The sequence below is a fragment of the Rhinolophus sinicus genome, chromosome 5 (assembly GCF_057876585.1).
Source record: "Rhinolophus sinicus isolate RSI-liver-muscle chromosome 5, RSI-T2T, whole genome shotgun sequence".
Lineage (NCBI taxonomy): Eukaryota > Metazoa > Chordata > Mammalia > Chiroptera > Rhinolophidae > Rhinolophus > Rhinolophus sinicus.
In genome coordinates, this window is record NC_142505.1 from 7,277,689 (window position 1) to 7,293,853 (window position 16,165).

Here is a 16,165-nt window from a genome sequence, read left to right on the forward strand (position 1 = left end):
TCCCAAGTCACTCTCTACCTTTCTTACCTTATTTTTCTGTTAGGGTCTGGCCGGCCCCCCAGGGAGAGAGGGAGCTCCAGGTCCGTTGGGGCCACCTGGACCTCCAGGGTCAGCGGTGAGTAGAACTGCCCCAACCCCCCATGTGTCTGATTCCTGTGTTGGAGTCTGTTCATGTGAGAACTTAGGCTGGGGACTATGCCACACTACTTGGTATGTGTGTGCACCTTTGAGGGGTACGGGACTGTCACCTCACTCTGTCCACAGGGAGTGCCTGGGGCCTCTGGACTCAAAGGAGACAAGGTAGATGAGACCATGCTCCTGGCTCTTTCCTGTATCTCGTCACCCCCTTCAACCTCCACTGACCCTGTCACTTCCTCCAGCCTCCACTGACCCTGTCACCACTTCCAACCTCCACTGAGCTCTCATGAATCTGTTCCCCACTGATTCTTGTCACTTATCCCTGGTGTCTTATTGATCTCCAGGGAGACCCTGGAGTAGGGCTGCCTGGGGCCCGCGGCGAGCGTGGGGAGCCAGGTGTCCGGGTACGTACGTCTTGCTCTGTAGCCGTAGCCCACTGTAGGGAGCCACACTGGGTCTCCCTTTTTTACAGATCTTGCCTCTGAATCCAACTTCTGAGTCAGTGAATGTAATGTCACCATCTAGGGTGAAGATGGCCGCCCTGGCCAGGAGGGACCCCGAGGACTTATGGTGGGTTCCCTTGGGGAAAGCACCAGTGGTGTGACTTCATCACCTGCCTGTGCCCTTGGGACCATCCGTGCCTTCTGCTGGTTCTCTCTGTCTACTCTCTGGTCCTTGTGGGGAGCCATGGTTTCTTGCAACCCTGAACCTTGCAGACTGGCTCCTCTATTCCCCTGGAGCCCCCTCAGTCCTCCCTGCCCCTTTCCTGACCTGTCTCCCTACTAGTTCCCCCCAAAGTCCCTTAGCCCAGTCTTCTTCTCTCACACAGGGCCTCCCAGGCGGCCGGGGGGAACGTGGGGAGAAGGTCAGTATGAGGAGAAAAGGCTCCTGGGGTGAGTGGGGGTGGGGGATGGGTCATGTTATTCAGGACCTGGGACTTCTCCGTTTGGGTGACTCACACTCTTCTACCCAACAGGGTGACCCTGGAACCGCAGGGCTGAAGGGTGACAGGGTGAGTGTGGGCGTGGGGGACGGCAGGGGCAAGGGGCTAAGGGTACTCCTGACACCCCTGACTGTCCATCCACTCAGGGTGACTCAGCTGTAACTGTGGGGCCTCCGGGGCCACCGGGTGCCAAGGGAGACAGGGTGAGTGGGTCTGCTCCATGCTCAGACTGGGTCTCCCTTGGGTGTGGGCGGCACTCCTATGGGAGCTGGGCCAGGAGACCTGAGAGCTCCAATCCTCAGAGGGTGAGGGACCTCCAGCCCCTGACCCTGACTTCTGACCCCTGACCCAGGGTGAACGAGGGCCTCGGGGCACAGATGGCGAAAAAGGACCTCGGGGTGATAGTGGGATCCCTGGAGAGAAGGTACGGGGAAGGGGGTGGGGTACTCGATATGGGGCCAGGAGGGGTTCCTGTGGGTTGTGAGGGCTGTACGGAGGGTCTGTGAGGCTGGGAAGGGAGGATGGGAGGGAGGCTTTCTGGGAGTCTGAGGGGAGGGGCTCTGTAGGCCGTAGTGACTGGGGCAGCTGAGCCTTTGCAAAGACCTCAAGGGCCTTGATGTGAGGTCATGAAGGAGCCTGCGGATGGCAGCTCTATGAGAAGCCCTCTGGGAACTGCAAGCGGGCTTGTTGGGTGTTAGGGGTACTCCAGGGAGGTTAGGGGCCCAGGTTTAGGGAGGGGCAGGAATCTGGGGGAAATGAGCCACACCATGGGCCACAGCTCCCAGCTTCACCCTGCTGTATAGCACGGGCTGGGAGGGGTGGGACCACTGGGGGTGGCAGGTGGTAGTAGCACTGGGGAGCTCTGCCCCAGGTGGCAGGTCCCAGTCATACTCCAAGCCGCCCCCCTGGCCTGGTCCTGATTATGTCCCTCTTCTGGTCACTCCCACAGGGCACCAAGGGAGAACCTGGTGACAAGGGCTCAGCCGGGTTGCTAGGAGCACGTGGACTCACAGGACCCAAGGCAAGTCCCACCCCAGGCACAGACCCAGAGCCACACGTCACACACACGTGTCCCATGGATGTCCTCTGAGTGTTGGAGGATTTCCAGCCTCCCTCACTGTTGGCCATGTGTGTGTTCACATGGGATCTTTGTGCAGCCTGGGCCCTGACCCAGAGTCACCAAGTGGCTGCACATGCAACAGGCCAGCATTGGGGACAGTCACACTGGGACATTCACACTGAAGGGTTGCCCTCCCCGATCTGTGTTTCCCACAGGGGGAGCCTGGTGCTGCAGGATTTCCTGGTGAACCGGTAAGATGCCCACAGGCCCCTATCCCCAGGCGGTGACCTTTGGCCCTTATAGTGACCCAGTAGTCTCATGGTATCCTCATGTAGCCAGGTGCCCCTACCTTCACAGTAACCCCTATGATCATTCCTCCCCATGGTGACCCGTGACCCCATGGAAAACCTTGCCCTTCCAGTGACTCTGGCCTCCAGGGGTGGCTTTCACCCCCGTGGTGTTCCCTGTCCATTATATCCAGCCTGATTCCTTTTGATCCCTCACTGACCTCCCGACTTCATATTGACTCCTCTCCCCAGGGATTCCCAGGAAAGGATGGAGCCCCTGGTATCCGAGGAGAAAAAGGAGATATTGGCTTCATGGGTCCCCGGGGCCTCAAGGTGGGAAGGGGACTGGGTTTTTTTCATGTTCAGGTGGCCTGATGTTGGAAGGTGAGGTATCTGGGGTCAGAGGTCAGGTACCTGAGGGTCAGATATTGGCGTATTCAGGGTTGAATGTGAGATGTTAGGTCAGAGGTTGGAAGGTGAGCGGTTGGAGTGTCTGAGACCTGTTTGGAGAGTGGTTTCAGGGACAAGGGTTTTGTGTTATAGAGTGAGGTATCTGGAAGTCACTTTTCCACCTGCTTTTGTCCCTCAGGGTGAACGGGGACTTAAGGGAGCCTGTGGCCTCGATGGAGAGAAGGGAGATAAGGTACAGAGGTGAGGGGGGATGTGGGTGGCTGGGGGGCCTGGGGTCTAAAGCTGACCCCTCCACCTGATGCCTGTAGGGAGAAGCAGGTTCCCCAGGTCGCCCGGGGCTGGCAGGACGCAAGGGAGATATGGTGAGTCGGGGCACACCCAGAACGGGAAGGATGGTGGGCCAGGGCCGAGCTCAATGTGTTCTCTTCTCCAGGGGGAGCCGGGTTTGCCAGGCCAGTCGGGGGCCCCTGGCAAAGAGGGCCTGATCGGTCCCAAGGTACGGGGCTTCTCGACAGTGGGTATCGGGGGTTCAGGGTGGGCAAGGAAGGTTATGGTAGGGTCATGGGGGTTTCAGGTGAAGGAAGGTGGTGGAAGGTTAAGGTTTCAGGGTGGGTTGGGGTAGCAGTGGGATTTAGCACAGAGGGCTGGGAGGTGGAGCAGGGGGATGTGCGCATCAGAGCTAAGGGGTTACGATGGAGGGGGAGTGGGGATCAATGGAGGGGGAGTGTCCGTGTAGGGGAAATAGGGCAGGGGGTGTTACAGTGGGATCGGGGTCATGGGGAGCACGGCAGGTGGTGCTCGGGTTACGGAAGGTTGTGGCCATTGAGTCAGAGGGCTTATGGTGATTGAGATGAGGGAGGCTAGGGTAGAGGGTCTCTCATACTCCTTTCTGTTCCCAGGGTGACCGAGGCTTTGATGGGCAGTCAGGACCCAAGGGTGACCAGGGCGAGAAAGGGGAGCGGGTAAGTTGAGGCCAAGGTAATGGTGAACTGAAGGGATTGTGTTCTCAGGAAGTGGGTCCATATTTGGGGACTTTGATCAATGACCCTGACCTGTTTCTCTTCAGGGCCCCCTAGGAATTGGGGGTCTCCCAGGTCCCAAGGGCAATGAAGGCTCTAGTGGTCCCCCTGGGCCGCCTGGCAGTGTTGGTCCCAAAGGATCTGAAGGACTTCAAGGCCAGAAGGTGAGGGGCCCTGACACTGACTTCTGACCCCTGAACCTCCTTGACCTTTCCAACTTTACTGACCTCTGACCCTGTAACCTATTTCCCAATATCCCTGCCCCAACCTCTGAACCTATAATCCCAAACTTGTCCTACTTCTGACCCTGCTCACTTGGCCTTCTGTCTGACAGGGTGAGCGAGGTCCCCCTGGACAGAGTGTGGTAGGTGCCCCTGGCACCCCTGGAGCCCCTGGAGAGAGAGGGGAGCAGGTGAGTGGGGATCCCTGGGCTCGGGGTGAGAGATTGGCATGACCTCTGGTGTCCCTGAGATCAGAGGTCACAGCCTGGTCCCACCTGTTGTACATAGGGGCGGCCAGGACCTGCTGGCCCCCGTGGTGAGAAGGGAGAAGCTGCGCTGACAGTGAGTGTGGGCCAGGGTGGGCGGGGGTCCTCCTCCTGCACCCAACACCCTGGTCCCTTGGGCCATGGGCCCGACTTGATGCTGTCCCTCCTTGATCGCTGCATCATGGGCCCTTTGTCCTTCCTGGGATCTGTGGGTTCTTGGTGATCCCTGTGGTCTGGTGCCCCCAGGAGGATGACATTCGGGGCTTTGTGCGTCAGGAGATGAGTCAGCACTGCGGTGAGTGGGGCCCCACCCAGAGTCTCTTGTGTCCCATCCTCACTCCACCCCAGCACCCCTAGACAGGGGCAGGCAGGGTCCCCAGAACTTACGGGGTGGGGGGCAAGTAGTCAAGATGGGCGGAGATGGATGGATACACAGAAGGATGCACGTTCTTCAGGAAAACATGGTGACAAGACTTCCCCAAGGGAGACGTGCAGGCAGGTGTGGATGGACGTGTAGTGTTCCTGGTTGCCCAGTGTGGCCATGTGTGGAGGGGGTGAAGGTGGGAGCAACGTTGATCCAGAGGCTTGACATGGGGCCAGGAGACCTCTGATGGCCTTGAGGGGCATCAGAGAGTGATGCCTGTGTCCTCTCGGTGTGCGACTGCCTTCACTGTCTCATGTCTGCCTGTTTCTGACCATCTGTCTCTCCCTCTCTCTCTTGCCTTTTGCTGACCTGTTCCCAACTTCCCTCTCGTCCTTTCTGTTTCCTGCTGCCTTACTTCCTCTTTCTCTCCCTCTCTCTCTCCCTCTGCTTCTCTTCCTTTCTCTCCTTCTGTCTGTCTCTCTGTCCCTCCCTCCTGCTGTCCCTCTGGTGTATCTCTAATACCTGTGTGTGTGTGTGTGTGTGATTCTCTCCCTACCTCTTTCCGTCTGTCTCTTGCCCTGTCCCTCATTGTCTCTCTCCCTGCCCCCTCTGCCCCTTCCAGCCTGCCAGGGCCAGTTTATCGCATCCGGGTCACGTGAGTAGTTTTCTGGTATTTTCTGCTCCCGGAACTTTCCTCATCTGGTCCTCTTAGTGGGGTGGGCCTGGGGTGGCCATCACGGTGACCCCAGGGCCCTGTGCCCCCCTGCTCCTTGCTCTAGGACCCCTCCAGAGTTATGCCGCAGACACCGCTGGCCCCCAGCGCCGCCTCGTGCCTGTGCTCCAGGTCTCTCATGCAGAGGAGGAAGGTGAGGACAGCTGGCCCCCCAGGGCATGTGTGGGTGGAGCCCAGACAGGCGGGGAGCTCATGCATGCAGAGCACACGCATGGACACTCTTGTGCGCCCACTCAAGAGACCAGTGCTGCCTGCCTGGCCCCGCCCTGTGGGCTGGGGCAGGGCAGCACAAACCTGGCCCACCCTGCATGTAGGCCGGGTGCCCCCCGAGGATGACGAGTATGACTACTCTGAGTATTCTGTGGAGGACTACCAGGACCCAGACACTGCTTGGGATGGTGCCGGTAAGAACGGCGGCTGGCCCAGTGGGATTCGGGGAGGGGCAGGCAGAGCTGGTCCCTGCTGACCTCTTGCCGACCCCAGTCGTCTCTGACTGCCACCACCCCTGCTGACCTCCTGACCCCCCATCGGCCCAGACCCCTGTTCGCTTCCGCTGGATGAGGGCTCCTGTACTGCCTACACCCTGCGCTGGTACCATCGAGCTGTGGCAGGTGGCACAGAGTCCTGTCACCCCTTTGTCTACGGTGGCTGTGGAGGGAATGCCAACCGTTTTGGGACCCGTGAGGCCTGCGAACGCCGCTGCCCACCCCGGGTGGTCCAGAGCCAGGGAACTGGTATGAGCCTATCCCCCACCTCAGTAGGGAGCTGGGCACTGAGCCTATCCATATCAGGTCCTGGGTCAGGGTCCGGGTCAGAAGTCCCCTCAAACTGTGGGACCTGGTACAGACCCCCAGACCAAAGAACGGAATAGAGAACCCAGCTGTGGAATCCCTAGTATGGTCCCCTCCATGCTCCCTCCTTGAGAGACCTGATGCGGACCCCGTCTCTGAGGTCAGAGCCCCCACGCCCGCTGGCCCCAGCTCCTTCCCACACTGATCCTTTGCCCAGTGCCGCTCTGAGGCCTAGGGATTGGATGAAGTCAAGTGGCTGCAGACAGCTCCCAACCTGCCCTACCAGGTGCTCTCCAGAGCTGAGGCCCAGATGATGAGTTGAAGTTCAGCGACCCCCAGAGGAGTCGGCATCTCAGCAGGACCCTGCTGTCCCTTTCCTTGGTGCTAGAGGCTTGTGTGCACGTGAGCGTGCATGAGTCTGTCCGTTATTTCAGTGACTTGGTCCCCGTGGGTCTCGCCTTCCCCACTGTGGACAAACCCCCATTGTGGCTCCTGCCTCCCTGGCAGATGACTCAGTGTGGGGGTGGCTGTGGGCAGTGAGCGGATGTGACTACGTCTGACCCGCCCTTTGACCCGAGCCTGTGATGACATGGTGCTGTTTCTTGGGGGGCATTAAAGCTGCTGTTTTAAAAGGCCCCTGTGGTGACTGTTTGGGGAGATGGGAATGTCGGGAGGCAGGTTTTCCCTGGGAGGTCACTACTATCCTGCATGGGTGCAGAGTCCCTCTGTCTAGCCCTGGTCACTGTCCTGTGACCCTTAGTCCCCAACTTGTCCCCAGAAAGGAGTACAGAGGGTGGGAGCTGAGGATATGTCCTCACTGCCCCCCAGGAGGGGCTGAGTCATAGGTAGGGGACTGCCTCATGCCAGGAGACATGCCCCAGCTCCCACCCCAGGGGGCTGAGGGAGATAAAAGGACCCTGAAGGGGACAGACAGTGAGGTCACAGCATAGCACCGCCCGGCTCCAGCCCCACGCAGCCCCGGTGGCCCTGACACCCCAGAGGACACTGCTGCTGCTGGTAGGACTAGGGTCAGGGTGGGATGGACAGTGCCTTGGGGGTGAGTGGACCTGGGGTGTGGGTGACTGGAGGTCTTTGGACCCGAGGGGGCTCTGGGTCTCTGGCTGCTTCTCCTCAGGGACTCCCATTACCACCCTGTCCTTGTCCTGGACCTGCTGCAAGCGCTCTTGCTTAGATGTCAGGCTCCCTTTTGTCCCTCTGTGTTTCTCTTTCTCTTTGCATCCTTATTTCCATCACGGTGTCTGTCTCTGGGCTGGTTTCTGTCTCTCTTTCTTCCAGGCTCCCTCTGTGTTGCTGTTCCTCCCTTTCATTCATCTCCATTCCTTTCTCCTTATCCTCCCCGTCTTCTCTCCCTCTACACACACACACACACACACACACACACACACTCACTCACACACACTCACTCACACACACACTCACTCACACACACACTCACACACACACTCACTCACACACACTGTCTCTGGATGTCTCTGTCTCACTCATTTCTGTCTCTCTGGCGCCTTCTCTGTCTGACTGTCTTGATTTTCTCTGTCTCACTCTGGCTCTCTCCCTGTCCCTTCATCTCTGTCTCTGTCTCTCTCTGTCCCTTGCCTGGCCTCTCTAATCTTCACCTCTCAGTCTCTTTCTCTCAGTCTCTTGGTCTCCCTCCCTGTCTTTCCCCATCTGTCTGTCCCCAAGCCACAGTTGACCCCAGCCCCTGCCCTGAGCCTGTTTTCTCCTCGCAGCCTGACCACGCGATGACCAGGTGCGCTGCGCTGGTGCTGACGGTCCTGACGTTGAGCAGGGTCCCACCTGTCCCTGCAACCCCTATCGCAACCTCCCAGCTCCTACCTCAGAACTTTCCCCAGGCCACTCCCTGCCCTGTGGCTTCAGAGAGCCCTTCAGCCAGCACCACAGGCCCCTCCACTGCTTGGAGTCACCCCAGCCTTGGAGCCCACCCCGGCCCACGCATCACCCTCTCGTTGGATGTCCCCCTCGGCCTCTTGCAGATCCTATTGAAACAGGCCCGGGCCAGAGCGGTGAGGGAGCAGGCTGCCGCCAACGCTGACATCCTGGCCCATGTTGGCCGCCGCTGAGCCTGAGGGAGGGGGTCACAAAGATGGGGCCACCTGGATGGGGAGACCTGGAGGGCAGTAGCAGAGCTGGGCCATACTACTTCTGGGAACAATACATCTGGACACTGCCATATGGGTTCTCTGCCATGTGGTGTCACACCACGTCTGACTGCGTCACAGTGTGTCTGGACAGCCTGGATGTTGCCACGTCGCGTTGCTGCCAAGAGGAATCTAGTCTTGCCATGTCTGGGAGCTCCACAGACTTCCGATGGGTCTGGACAGCTTGGACACTACCATGGAAGGTCACTATCACGTGGAGGCTCACTATGTGTGGGTGCCCCACGGTCACAGCATCCGGGTACTACTACATGTGGTTGGTCACTCTCACGCCACTTTCAGGAATCTCAACACAGGAGACCATCACTGTATCTGGGACCAGCCCACCTAAGAGCAGACCCCCAGGTCTGCCTTGCCCCCACAGGTCACCACACGGGGTGTGGGAAGTGCTGGATGAGGGTCACACACATGTTTTATGCTCCCTGAGGTAGCACCCACCCAGATGGATGGGGCCGTCAGGGGTATCTCCAGGCACAGATGGCCATACTGGGAAGTCTGTGGCTTTGGCAGCGTTACCTGCGTGTGGGGCGGCGTGTGTGTGTGCATGTGTGGCTTTGTCTCTGGTATCTGACAGCTCCAAGAATGTGTGAGCAAGGTGAGGGCAAGTGAGGGGGCTGGGAGGAACAGGTGCTTGTCCCCCAAACCTGCATGAAGCATGCAGAGCACATAGCCAGGCAGTGTCCTACCTACACCCCTGCACACCCAGCCCTGGCCCTTGGAAGCACATGGCGCAGGGGACAGTAGGCTCAGGCTGTTGGGGCTCCCGCCAGCTCTGCTCCTCCCTCATCAAGTTGTCCTGAGCATGCGTGCTCACCTTTCCCAGCCTGTTTCCTTATCTGTAAAGCAGAATAATGCCACCAAGCTTCTTTTGAACATCGAGTGACAAGTGTACATGAAGTTCTGGCATGCAGGAAGCACTCAATAAATGTAGTGATTAAAGAATGGGAGGCCAAGAGTCACACTGTCCTGTGTACCCAGGCAGTGACACCTGAGGCTGAGTCCTAGCTGGCTGCAGTGCCCCTCTGCTCACTCCCCATTTTACTGACCTGGTCCCTTGGCGTGGAAGGAATAGGTTTTGCCTTATCTCACACTTGCAACTCCATTGCTGGGCCTGAGGTGGGACTGATCTTCTGGGCGGTGTGGACAAGCTTGCCTGAGGATGGACCAGGCATGCTGGGCAGTGTGGACAACTCCAGCTGGAGACGAGGGCAGACACTGGGCAGTATGGACAGCTCTGGCTGGAGAGAGGCAATACTGGCGGGAGTGTGGCTGCCTAGGGTGGGGGCACTGATGTTGATCTCAGTTGAAAGCAGCCAGGGAGGCGGGGCCCAGGGCGGGGCTGGAGAGGCGGGGCTACAGGGCACGCTGCTCTTTCCAGAGCCAGAGGGCGGGGTTGCCGGACTCCATGCTGCAGGGGGCGGTAGCCCAGGCCAGTTGGGTTGCAGGATGGACAGAGGCACGGAAAGAGACAGCTTCCTGACGGACTGCGGGTCAGGGAGCAACAAGCAGGGTAGGCTCGGAGTGGTGTAGAGAGGGTGGGGGGACTGGGAAATGATCTGGTCACAGTGGGGGTGGGTACTGGAAGGGGTGGGAGGCTATTGGGGATCTCTGCAGGTACAGGGGTGCCCTAAGGGGCATCAGTATGTCAGTAGTCTGGAAGAGGGGGAACATTGTCGTTTTTCAGGGGAGAGGGGGCTGGGCCAAGGGGGAACTATAAATAGCTTCTTCCTCCAGCCCAGGGGGAGGGACAGCCAGCTGGAGCTGCCCAAGGCCCTCCCTCTGGGCCCTTTGCTGGCCTCCAAGAGGTCACGTTTGTCCAGGTCCCCCCTCAGGGGTCACACCAGTTTGGGGAGCTCCAGAGGCTCATTTGGGAAGCTTTTCCTATGAGATGCCTTTAGCCCTTAAACCAGCATTTCTAGGGCACCTACTGTGGGCCTTGTCTCCATCCAGAGCTGCACTAATGACCTATTGTGTGCTCTGTCCTGGTTGTGAACCTCTTTGAGGGCTTTCTGTGTTCCCTGGCTGTCTTGAGCCACTTTTAGCATCTACTGTGTGTCCTGTGCCAGGCTGGAATCAGCAAGTGCAGATCAGGGTTCCCAGGCTTCTTGATCACATGGCTTTATGTCCCCAAGTTGGAACCTCACTCCCTCTGTGAGCCCTGGGTCCAGGGAGACCAGAAATGGCCAGAGGAAGCTGGAACTCCTGGGAACTGACTCCCTGAACGTTCCAGTGGCAGCAGAGGGGAGAGGAGGAGGGGAATAAAGGGGAAGGGAGGCAGCAGAGAGCAGCAGGCCCGCTGCAGCCTGTCTCTGCGTGGGCCTGGATGCAGGGCTTGTTAGTGTGTGTGCGTGCAGCTGTGAACACATGCATGCTTTCGTGCATTGGTGTGAGGTCCCTGGCCCTTTATGCTGCAAAGGGTGGCTTGCTGCTTTGGCCAGGACTGGCTGGCAGATAGAGGAAGGAAGAGTTTGAGAACTGAGGATTGAGGGCTCCAGCCACCCCACAGCTTGTATCCTGGGACACTGAGAGGAAGACTAGTGGTCAGTGCAGAAGGTACCATGAGAGGCAACCAGGGCCAGGCTAGGCAGGTTCCTCGTGGAGAGAGACTGCGTAGGACATGTTCGCACATGAATGCATGCTGACATCCTGGCCTACTTCCCACCCCTGGGCCAGGATAGCTGGTTCACTTTGGAATGGCCCCAAGGAGATAAAAGCCATGAGGGCCAGTTTTTCTATTGGGCATCTACTGACAAGAGAGGAACAGAAAGCCAGGAGAGCATTTCAATAGAGGGGACAAGCAAAACCACAGGTGTGGAGGTGGAAGTGTGGTGATAGTGCCAGGTGTGGGAGGTGAGGTTTTGAAAGACGGGAAGTTGTGCTGAGTCCATCCTGCACTGTGGGCCGGCTCTGTGATACTGGGCCCTGCTCCCGTTCCTCAGTTTCCTCCCTGAGAATTGGGACTGTGGGAGGGGAGATGGGGAATATTCTCAGAGCAGATGTGGACTGTGGCCTTGGGGAGGGGCCCCAGGCTCCTCCTGCTGTTGACGTGTGGCCTCCCACTCGATATAGGGACTAGGGAGGATATGTTTGAGTCAGCCCAGGGTCAGACTGTTTGGAGAAGAGTGGGAGTTGGAGAGCCACTGCTTTTCCTAGGAAGCCAGGCTCAGACTGTCTGGGCGTGGAGATGGCTTCCCAGACATGGCCCTGGCCTCCTGCCTTATGCTGGCGGCCCCCTACCCTGAGCCTTTGACTAACATCCCAAAGGGGCTGAGGAGTTCCTGGGTGTCTGTTGGTGTTAGAGGAAGCAGCATATGCAATGAGTGCTGGGTGTTGGACAGGGTGTGGGCGTGTGGTAACAAGGTCTCTGAGGCCAGGGTAGCCCCAGGATGACCTTGGCAGAGGTCTGACAGGAGACTGACAGGAGAGCTGGCTGTGTCAGGGTCAGAATGAATGGCTTTGGAGGAGTAGGAAGCAGGAGAGCGGTCACAAGGGGCATCCTGCAATCTCGAACCACCCATGGGTGTCCTCACAGAGCTGGGCAGGAGGTGGAGGGGGGTGGGGTTGGACATTGCAGAGGGACGGTGAAGGAGGAAGTGGCGAATCTACCTGAGGCAGGGTCTCCCCAGGGGAGGCAGCTAGAGTGGGTTTCAGGGAGGGTCTAGGTGGGCTTCCAACATGTGTACTTCCTGAACCTTCATTTCCTATTAACTGGGTGAGCCATCTGTATCAGGCATCTTAAGGGTCCTTGCCAGGCTCTGAAGGGCTGGGTGGTGATTTGGAGGACTAACCCAAGGCAGGGGTGTGGCAGGGAGGGCAGAAGGAGAGGGTGCTGCACCTGTGGTGTACTGGGTGGAGCCTTGTTCTCCATGCCCCTAGTACCTGGATCCTGCGCAGAGAGAACTTGAGGTTGCAATGATTTTGCCCGGGGGTGGGGTAGGGGGTGTTGGTGGTGGTGTGGGGGGGTGGAGGACATCGCTAGAGGGCAGTGTGATAGGTTCTGGCAGTGTGATTGAGAGGTTCCAGCAGTGTCATAGGTTCCAGCAATGTGATTGAGAGGTTCCAGCAGTGTCATAGGTTCCAGCAGTGTTGGTTGGGACCCCAGGGCAGAAAAAAAGAGTCCAGAACTTGGAGAGACTGAGCTGAGGAAACAGAGAGGGGAGTGACCCAGGGATTTCTGAATTTACAGATCTCTCCCTTGTCCTTTGACTCCACTGCATTTTTAGAGACAGGAGATAAATAATAGAATGAATGATAACATTGATGTGCTTTAGAGTGGATTTCTGAGACATTGATACATTTAATCTTTACCAGAATCTTGTAAGATTGATGACATGCACATTCTATTTTCGTTAACAGACAGGCTGACAAAAAAAAAGTGTAAACTTATGATTTAAAATTTAATTGGTAAAAATGAAGTCCTGTGAGAAGTAGGATACTGCCTGGGCTCAGCGAATCCCCAGAGAGCTCGGTTACAAGGTCCCTCTCACTTGCTCCTGATGGTCAGGCGTTTAGCCTGAGCTTCCTAACAGCTAAGGCAAAGAAAGAAACACGATCAATTTTGAAATCTGTCCATGAGATAAAGGAGCTTTTTTCAGCGTAGATGAGCAGGTCGCTCCAGTATGCGGGGGAGAATCCTGGGACTCCAAGCAGATGTGGAGGTCTGGCGCAAAGCCCGCGGGCTTCGCGGAGTTGACAGCTGAGACTTCAGGCCAGTGATTAGAGTCCTGACCAATCAAGCCCTGCGGGTCACGTAGGCCCTGCCCTATTGCATGCAAACCCGTTCCTCCCCGGGTTGGCAGGGAGTGGAACCTCGGGTGCCCTAGGCGCGAGGCAGCGGCGCCCAGGATAAGGCTTTGGGAGAGGCCCATGCTAATCAGCGAAGTTGGATTGAGTGTGCTGGGCTCGTTCACCCAGGGTGAGGCCTACACCTTCCAGAACGTGAACCTGGGGGGAGTTGGGCATGCGCGTCCTGGATCCCGGCATAAAGGGCGGGACCGCTGGGTCTGAAAGTGGCTCTTTAGTGAGTTGGGCATGCGTGGTCGGGGGCCAGCCCCTTTCCAGTTGGGGTGGGGCCTACTCGTTTGGGGGCGGGGCCTGCGGGGAGGTGGGCTTGCGTCTTCGCGGCGTGAAGAGGGGCGGGGCCGCGAGGCGGAGCCTCGAGTGGCTAGAGTTGGCCCAGCTTCCTGGGGTTGGAAGCCAAGCAGTCCGACTTCTCCCGGCTCCGGGATGGCGTCCCCACGGGAACTGACCCAGAACCCCCTGAAGAAGATCTGGATACCATACAGCAATGGGAGGCCCGCCCTGCACGCCTGCCAGCGCGGTGGTGAGGCGGGGTCCGCAGGGAGCGGGGAGGGCGGTGCAGCGGGATGGGTGGATAGGGCGGCCTGGGCAGTGGTCTCTCTTGGAGAAGGGGCCGGGTACCGGTGGGGAACCAGGGACAGATGAGGCTGCCTTGACTGGTGGGCGGGGAGCAGGAACCGGTGGGTGGCCGGGGACAGGTGTGGCAGAGCAGGGGGCGGGGACAGGTATGTGGGGATGTCTCAGGTCGGCGGGGGCTAGATCTGGCTGCCATCGCCTCCGGAGGGCCCAGCCCCTTCGCACTCCGGTGTCTCCACCGCCTCAGACTCGGACCCTCAGCCCTACCCTCTCTGCTGACCAGAGAGCGTGGGCCGGTGGTTGGACTGTGTCTGAGCTGTGTTGGCCCTAGAGAAATCGCTTGGCTTCCCTGAGCCCAGAACATTGAAAGGCCCAAGGGTGAGCTAGTTCTCCAGTGGGAGAATGGAGCTAGTTCTTCATTACCCACTTCTGTGCCTTAACCGGAGCTTTGGGAGCAATTTCAGGGAAGCGCAGATGTGAGCAGAATAGACAGTGAGAACATTTGCCATATGGGCCTATCTTTGTGTCCAGGGGTGTGGAAGCATTCATGTGGGGTTGTGGGTGAATGGTAAAATTGGGGGGTGAAACATCTAGGAGACAGCTGAAATTCATGGAATTGTTAAGGGGCTCATCTTTCCTGGGGTTCCAGATGTTTAATCCACTACGTTGACTCTCTGCTTGTCCTTAAATGAATCTGCAACCTTTTTATTACCAAGAAAAACAAAGATTTGTTTTAGGAATAACTGAAACATTGTAACGAATTTGCAAGTTGGCAAGGACCTCAGAACATCTAGTCCAATTCCTGGTACAGATATGGAAATGGAGGCCAGGAGATTGGGTATATGCAAGGGTCTCCCTGCATTTCTAACCTCTGCTTGGGCATGATAAGGGAGGGCAGAGTGCTCGATCATTGTCGTGCTTTGAGACCAGCCTGAGGGCCTTGGATTTGACCATGGTGTGAGTCCTGGGGGAGGGGTGTGTGTATCTCTTACCACACTGGGGGTCCTGGCAGGGGATGGCCATGGCTTTGACCAGATGTTCTGGTGGTCATGGCTCTGACCATAATATAGGTCCTGGTTGGGGACCGAGGCTGTGATCATGCTTTTAGTCCCAGGGCCATGGCTTTCCAGTCGGTGCTCTGAGTCTGGAGGGGCTGTGGCCATGCCCTAGCCAGCCCTCCTTCCAGACTTTTCTGGAGGTGTGGAGGCTGAGGCTCCTTCTGGCCAGCCTGTGTTAGGGCTGTGTTGCCCTAACTACGTAGGAGATGGCCGCTGTTAGTACATAAAGGAGGAGGAGTAAGAACCTGGACTTTGGAGGCAGGAACACGCAAGCCGCGTGGCTCAGCTATGTGACCTCGGGCAAGGGGTTGACCCTCTAGGCCTCAGTTTCCTTATCTGTGGAACAAAACATTCACCATCTGTTCAGTGAAGTTGCTGTGAACCTCCTAACGAGTAGGTGCTCTGTAAGGGGTGGCCAGACATTTTGTAATTTCATCACCGCCACTCTTTCTTTGCTTTTCGCTACCTCAGAGTCTCCAAGTCTGCGATTAAAATAGGGCTCTGGCCTGAGCAGAGGGGCTCATGCCATTGCACTGTCTTGGGGTGAGGAGGAGGTGGCACCCAAGAGGCCAAAGAAAGATGAGACCTGCAGATTGTGTTGGGGTTTGGGCCCCACGCTAGGGTCCCAGAGTTCACAGCTGGGAGTGAGTAAACAGTGACGGAACATGGAACCTGTTCGTGTAGCACCCCCAGTTCCCAGCCTGCGTTCATACAGCAGTTCACCGTTTGCGAGGCGAGCTCATGACTAGGCTGGAGGCCCGCGAGGACAGGTGAAGACCTGAGGGTGGCTGGTGGGTACAAGTTGACTTGATCACAGGGCTTTGTAGAGAAGAGGACGCGGGACCTACGGCTGGTCTGTGCCGTGTGGTACGTTGCCTCAGCGCCTCCTAGAACCAGAGGCTGGTCCCCTGCCTCCCCCACCCCCGCTCACCGTTAGCAATTCTTTTGACAAAATTCAGAGCCACACGTGGAAGCTGTTATCTTCCTTATCATGACCCCTCAACTCAGACCTGGAGGAGCTCTGGGGGCAGGTGAGGCACGGAAGAAAGGACAGTATTTGTCTGATGGCTTTTCTTAGCCACAAGGTGGCAAGACTCATCCTGGGTAAGGACATGACTGTTGTGTACACAGGACAGTAGGAAAGATGACTTTCTGTCCCCTCTGAATAGGACAGTGATGCCAGTTTGCTTTATTTTATTTTATTTATTATTTTTTTATTGTTTTTTTACAAACCCTTGTGTCGAGGGCTGATTTTCAATAGATCGCAGCGAGGGAGCTGCTCTGCTACATATGAAACCCCGAA

At 57.6% G+C, this 16,165-nt stretch overlaps 3 protein-coding genes across 5 annotated transcripts in view; all 3 read left to right on the forward strand.

Moving 5' to 3' along the window:
* The window catches only part of COL7A1 (collagen type VII alpha 1 chain), a 31,110-nt gene extending 24,242 nt beyond the window's left edge, over nucleotides 1–6,868 (forward strand). Inside the window, exons 95-118 of the mRNA XM_019723923.3 lie at nucleotides 44–115; nucleotides 265–300; nucleotides 483–542; nucleotides 664–708; nucleotides 968–1,003; nucleotides 1,115–1,150; nucleotides 1,228–1,284; nucleotides 1,434–1,505; nucleotides 2,031–2,102; nucleotides 2,357–2,392; nucleotides 2,681–2,761; nucleotides 3,018–3,071; nucleotides 3,148–3,201; nucleotides 3,273–3,335; nucleotides 3,739–3,801; nucleotides 3,906–4,022; nucleotides 4,193–4,270; nucleotides 4,368–4,421; nucleotides 4,592–4,640; nucleotides 5,332–5,364; nucleotides 5,489–5,575; nucleotides 5,757–5,846; nucleotides 5,979–6,176; nucleotides 6,520–6,868. Coding sequence (XP_019579482.3) covers nucleotides 44–115; nucleotides 265–300; nucleotides 483–542; nucleotides 664–708; nucleotides 968–1,003; nucleotides 1,115–1,150; nucleotides 1,228–1,284; nucleotides 1,434–1,505; nucleotides 2,031–2,102; nucleotides 2,357–2,392; nucleotides 2,681–2,761; nucleotides 3,018–3,071; nucleotides 3,148–3,201; nucleotides 3,273–3,335; nucleotides 3,739–3,801; nucleotides 3,906–4,022; nucleotides 4,193–4,270; nucleotides 4,368–4,421; nucleotides 4,592–4,640; nucleotides 5,332–5,364; nucleotides 5,489–5,575; nucleotides 5,757–5,846; nucleotides 5,979–6,176; nucleotides 6,520–6,536 — 1,560 coding nt within the window. The 3' untranslated portion in view covers nucleotides 6,537–6,868. The remainder of the gene's footprint in view (nucleotides 1–43; nucleotides 116–264; nucleotides 301–482; nucleotides 543–663; nucleotides 709–967; nucleotides 1,004–1,114; nucleotides 1,151–1,227; nucleotides 1,285–1,433; nucleotides 1,506–2,030; nucleotides 2,103–2,356; nucleotides 2,393–2,680; nucleotides 2,762–3,017; nucleotides 3,072–3,147; nucleotides 3,202–3,272; nucleotides 3,336–3,738; nucleotides 3,802–3,905; nucleotides 4,023–4,192; nucleotides 4,271–4,367; nucleotides 4,422–4,591; nucleotides 4,641–5,331; nucleotides 5,365–5,488; nucleotides 5,576–5,756; nucleotides 5,847–5,978; nucleotides 6,177–6,519) is intronic.
* A 335-nt stretch (nucleotides 6,869–7,203) lies between these two features.
* UCN2 (urocortin 2) lies at nucleotides 7,204–9,375 on the forward strand. The gene has a single exon (XM_074312179.2). It carries the CDS (start codon nucleotides 7,721–7,723, stop codon nucleotides 8,330–8,332), a length of 612 nt encoding a protein of 203 aa, XP_074168280.2. The 5' UTR covers nucleotides 7,204–7,720; the 3' UTR covers nucleotides 8,333–9,375.
* A 440-nt stretch (nucleotides 9,376–9,815) lies between these two features.
* Nucleotides 9,816–16,165, forward strand: part of PFKFB4 (6-phosphofructo-2-kinase/fructose-2,6-biphosphatase 4) — a 34,453-nt gene continuing 28,103 nt past the window's right edge. The window contains exon 1 of one of the 3 annotated variants that reach the window (XM_019723933.2): nucleotides 9,816–9,938. In XM_019723933.2, coding sequence (XP_019579492.1) covers nucleotides 9,875–9,938 — 64 coding nt within the window. In that variant the 5' untranslated portion in view covers nucleotides 9,816–9,874. Of the gene's footprint in view, nucleotides 9,939–13,555; nucleotides 13,752–16,165 lie in introns of those variants that run through there. The other 2 variants (XM_019723934.2, XM_019723932.2) reach the window with 2 other exon arrangements.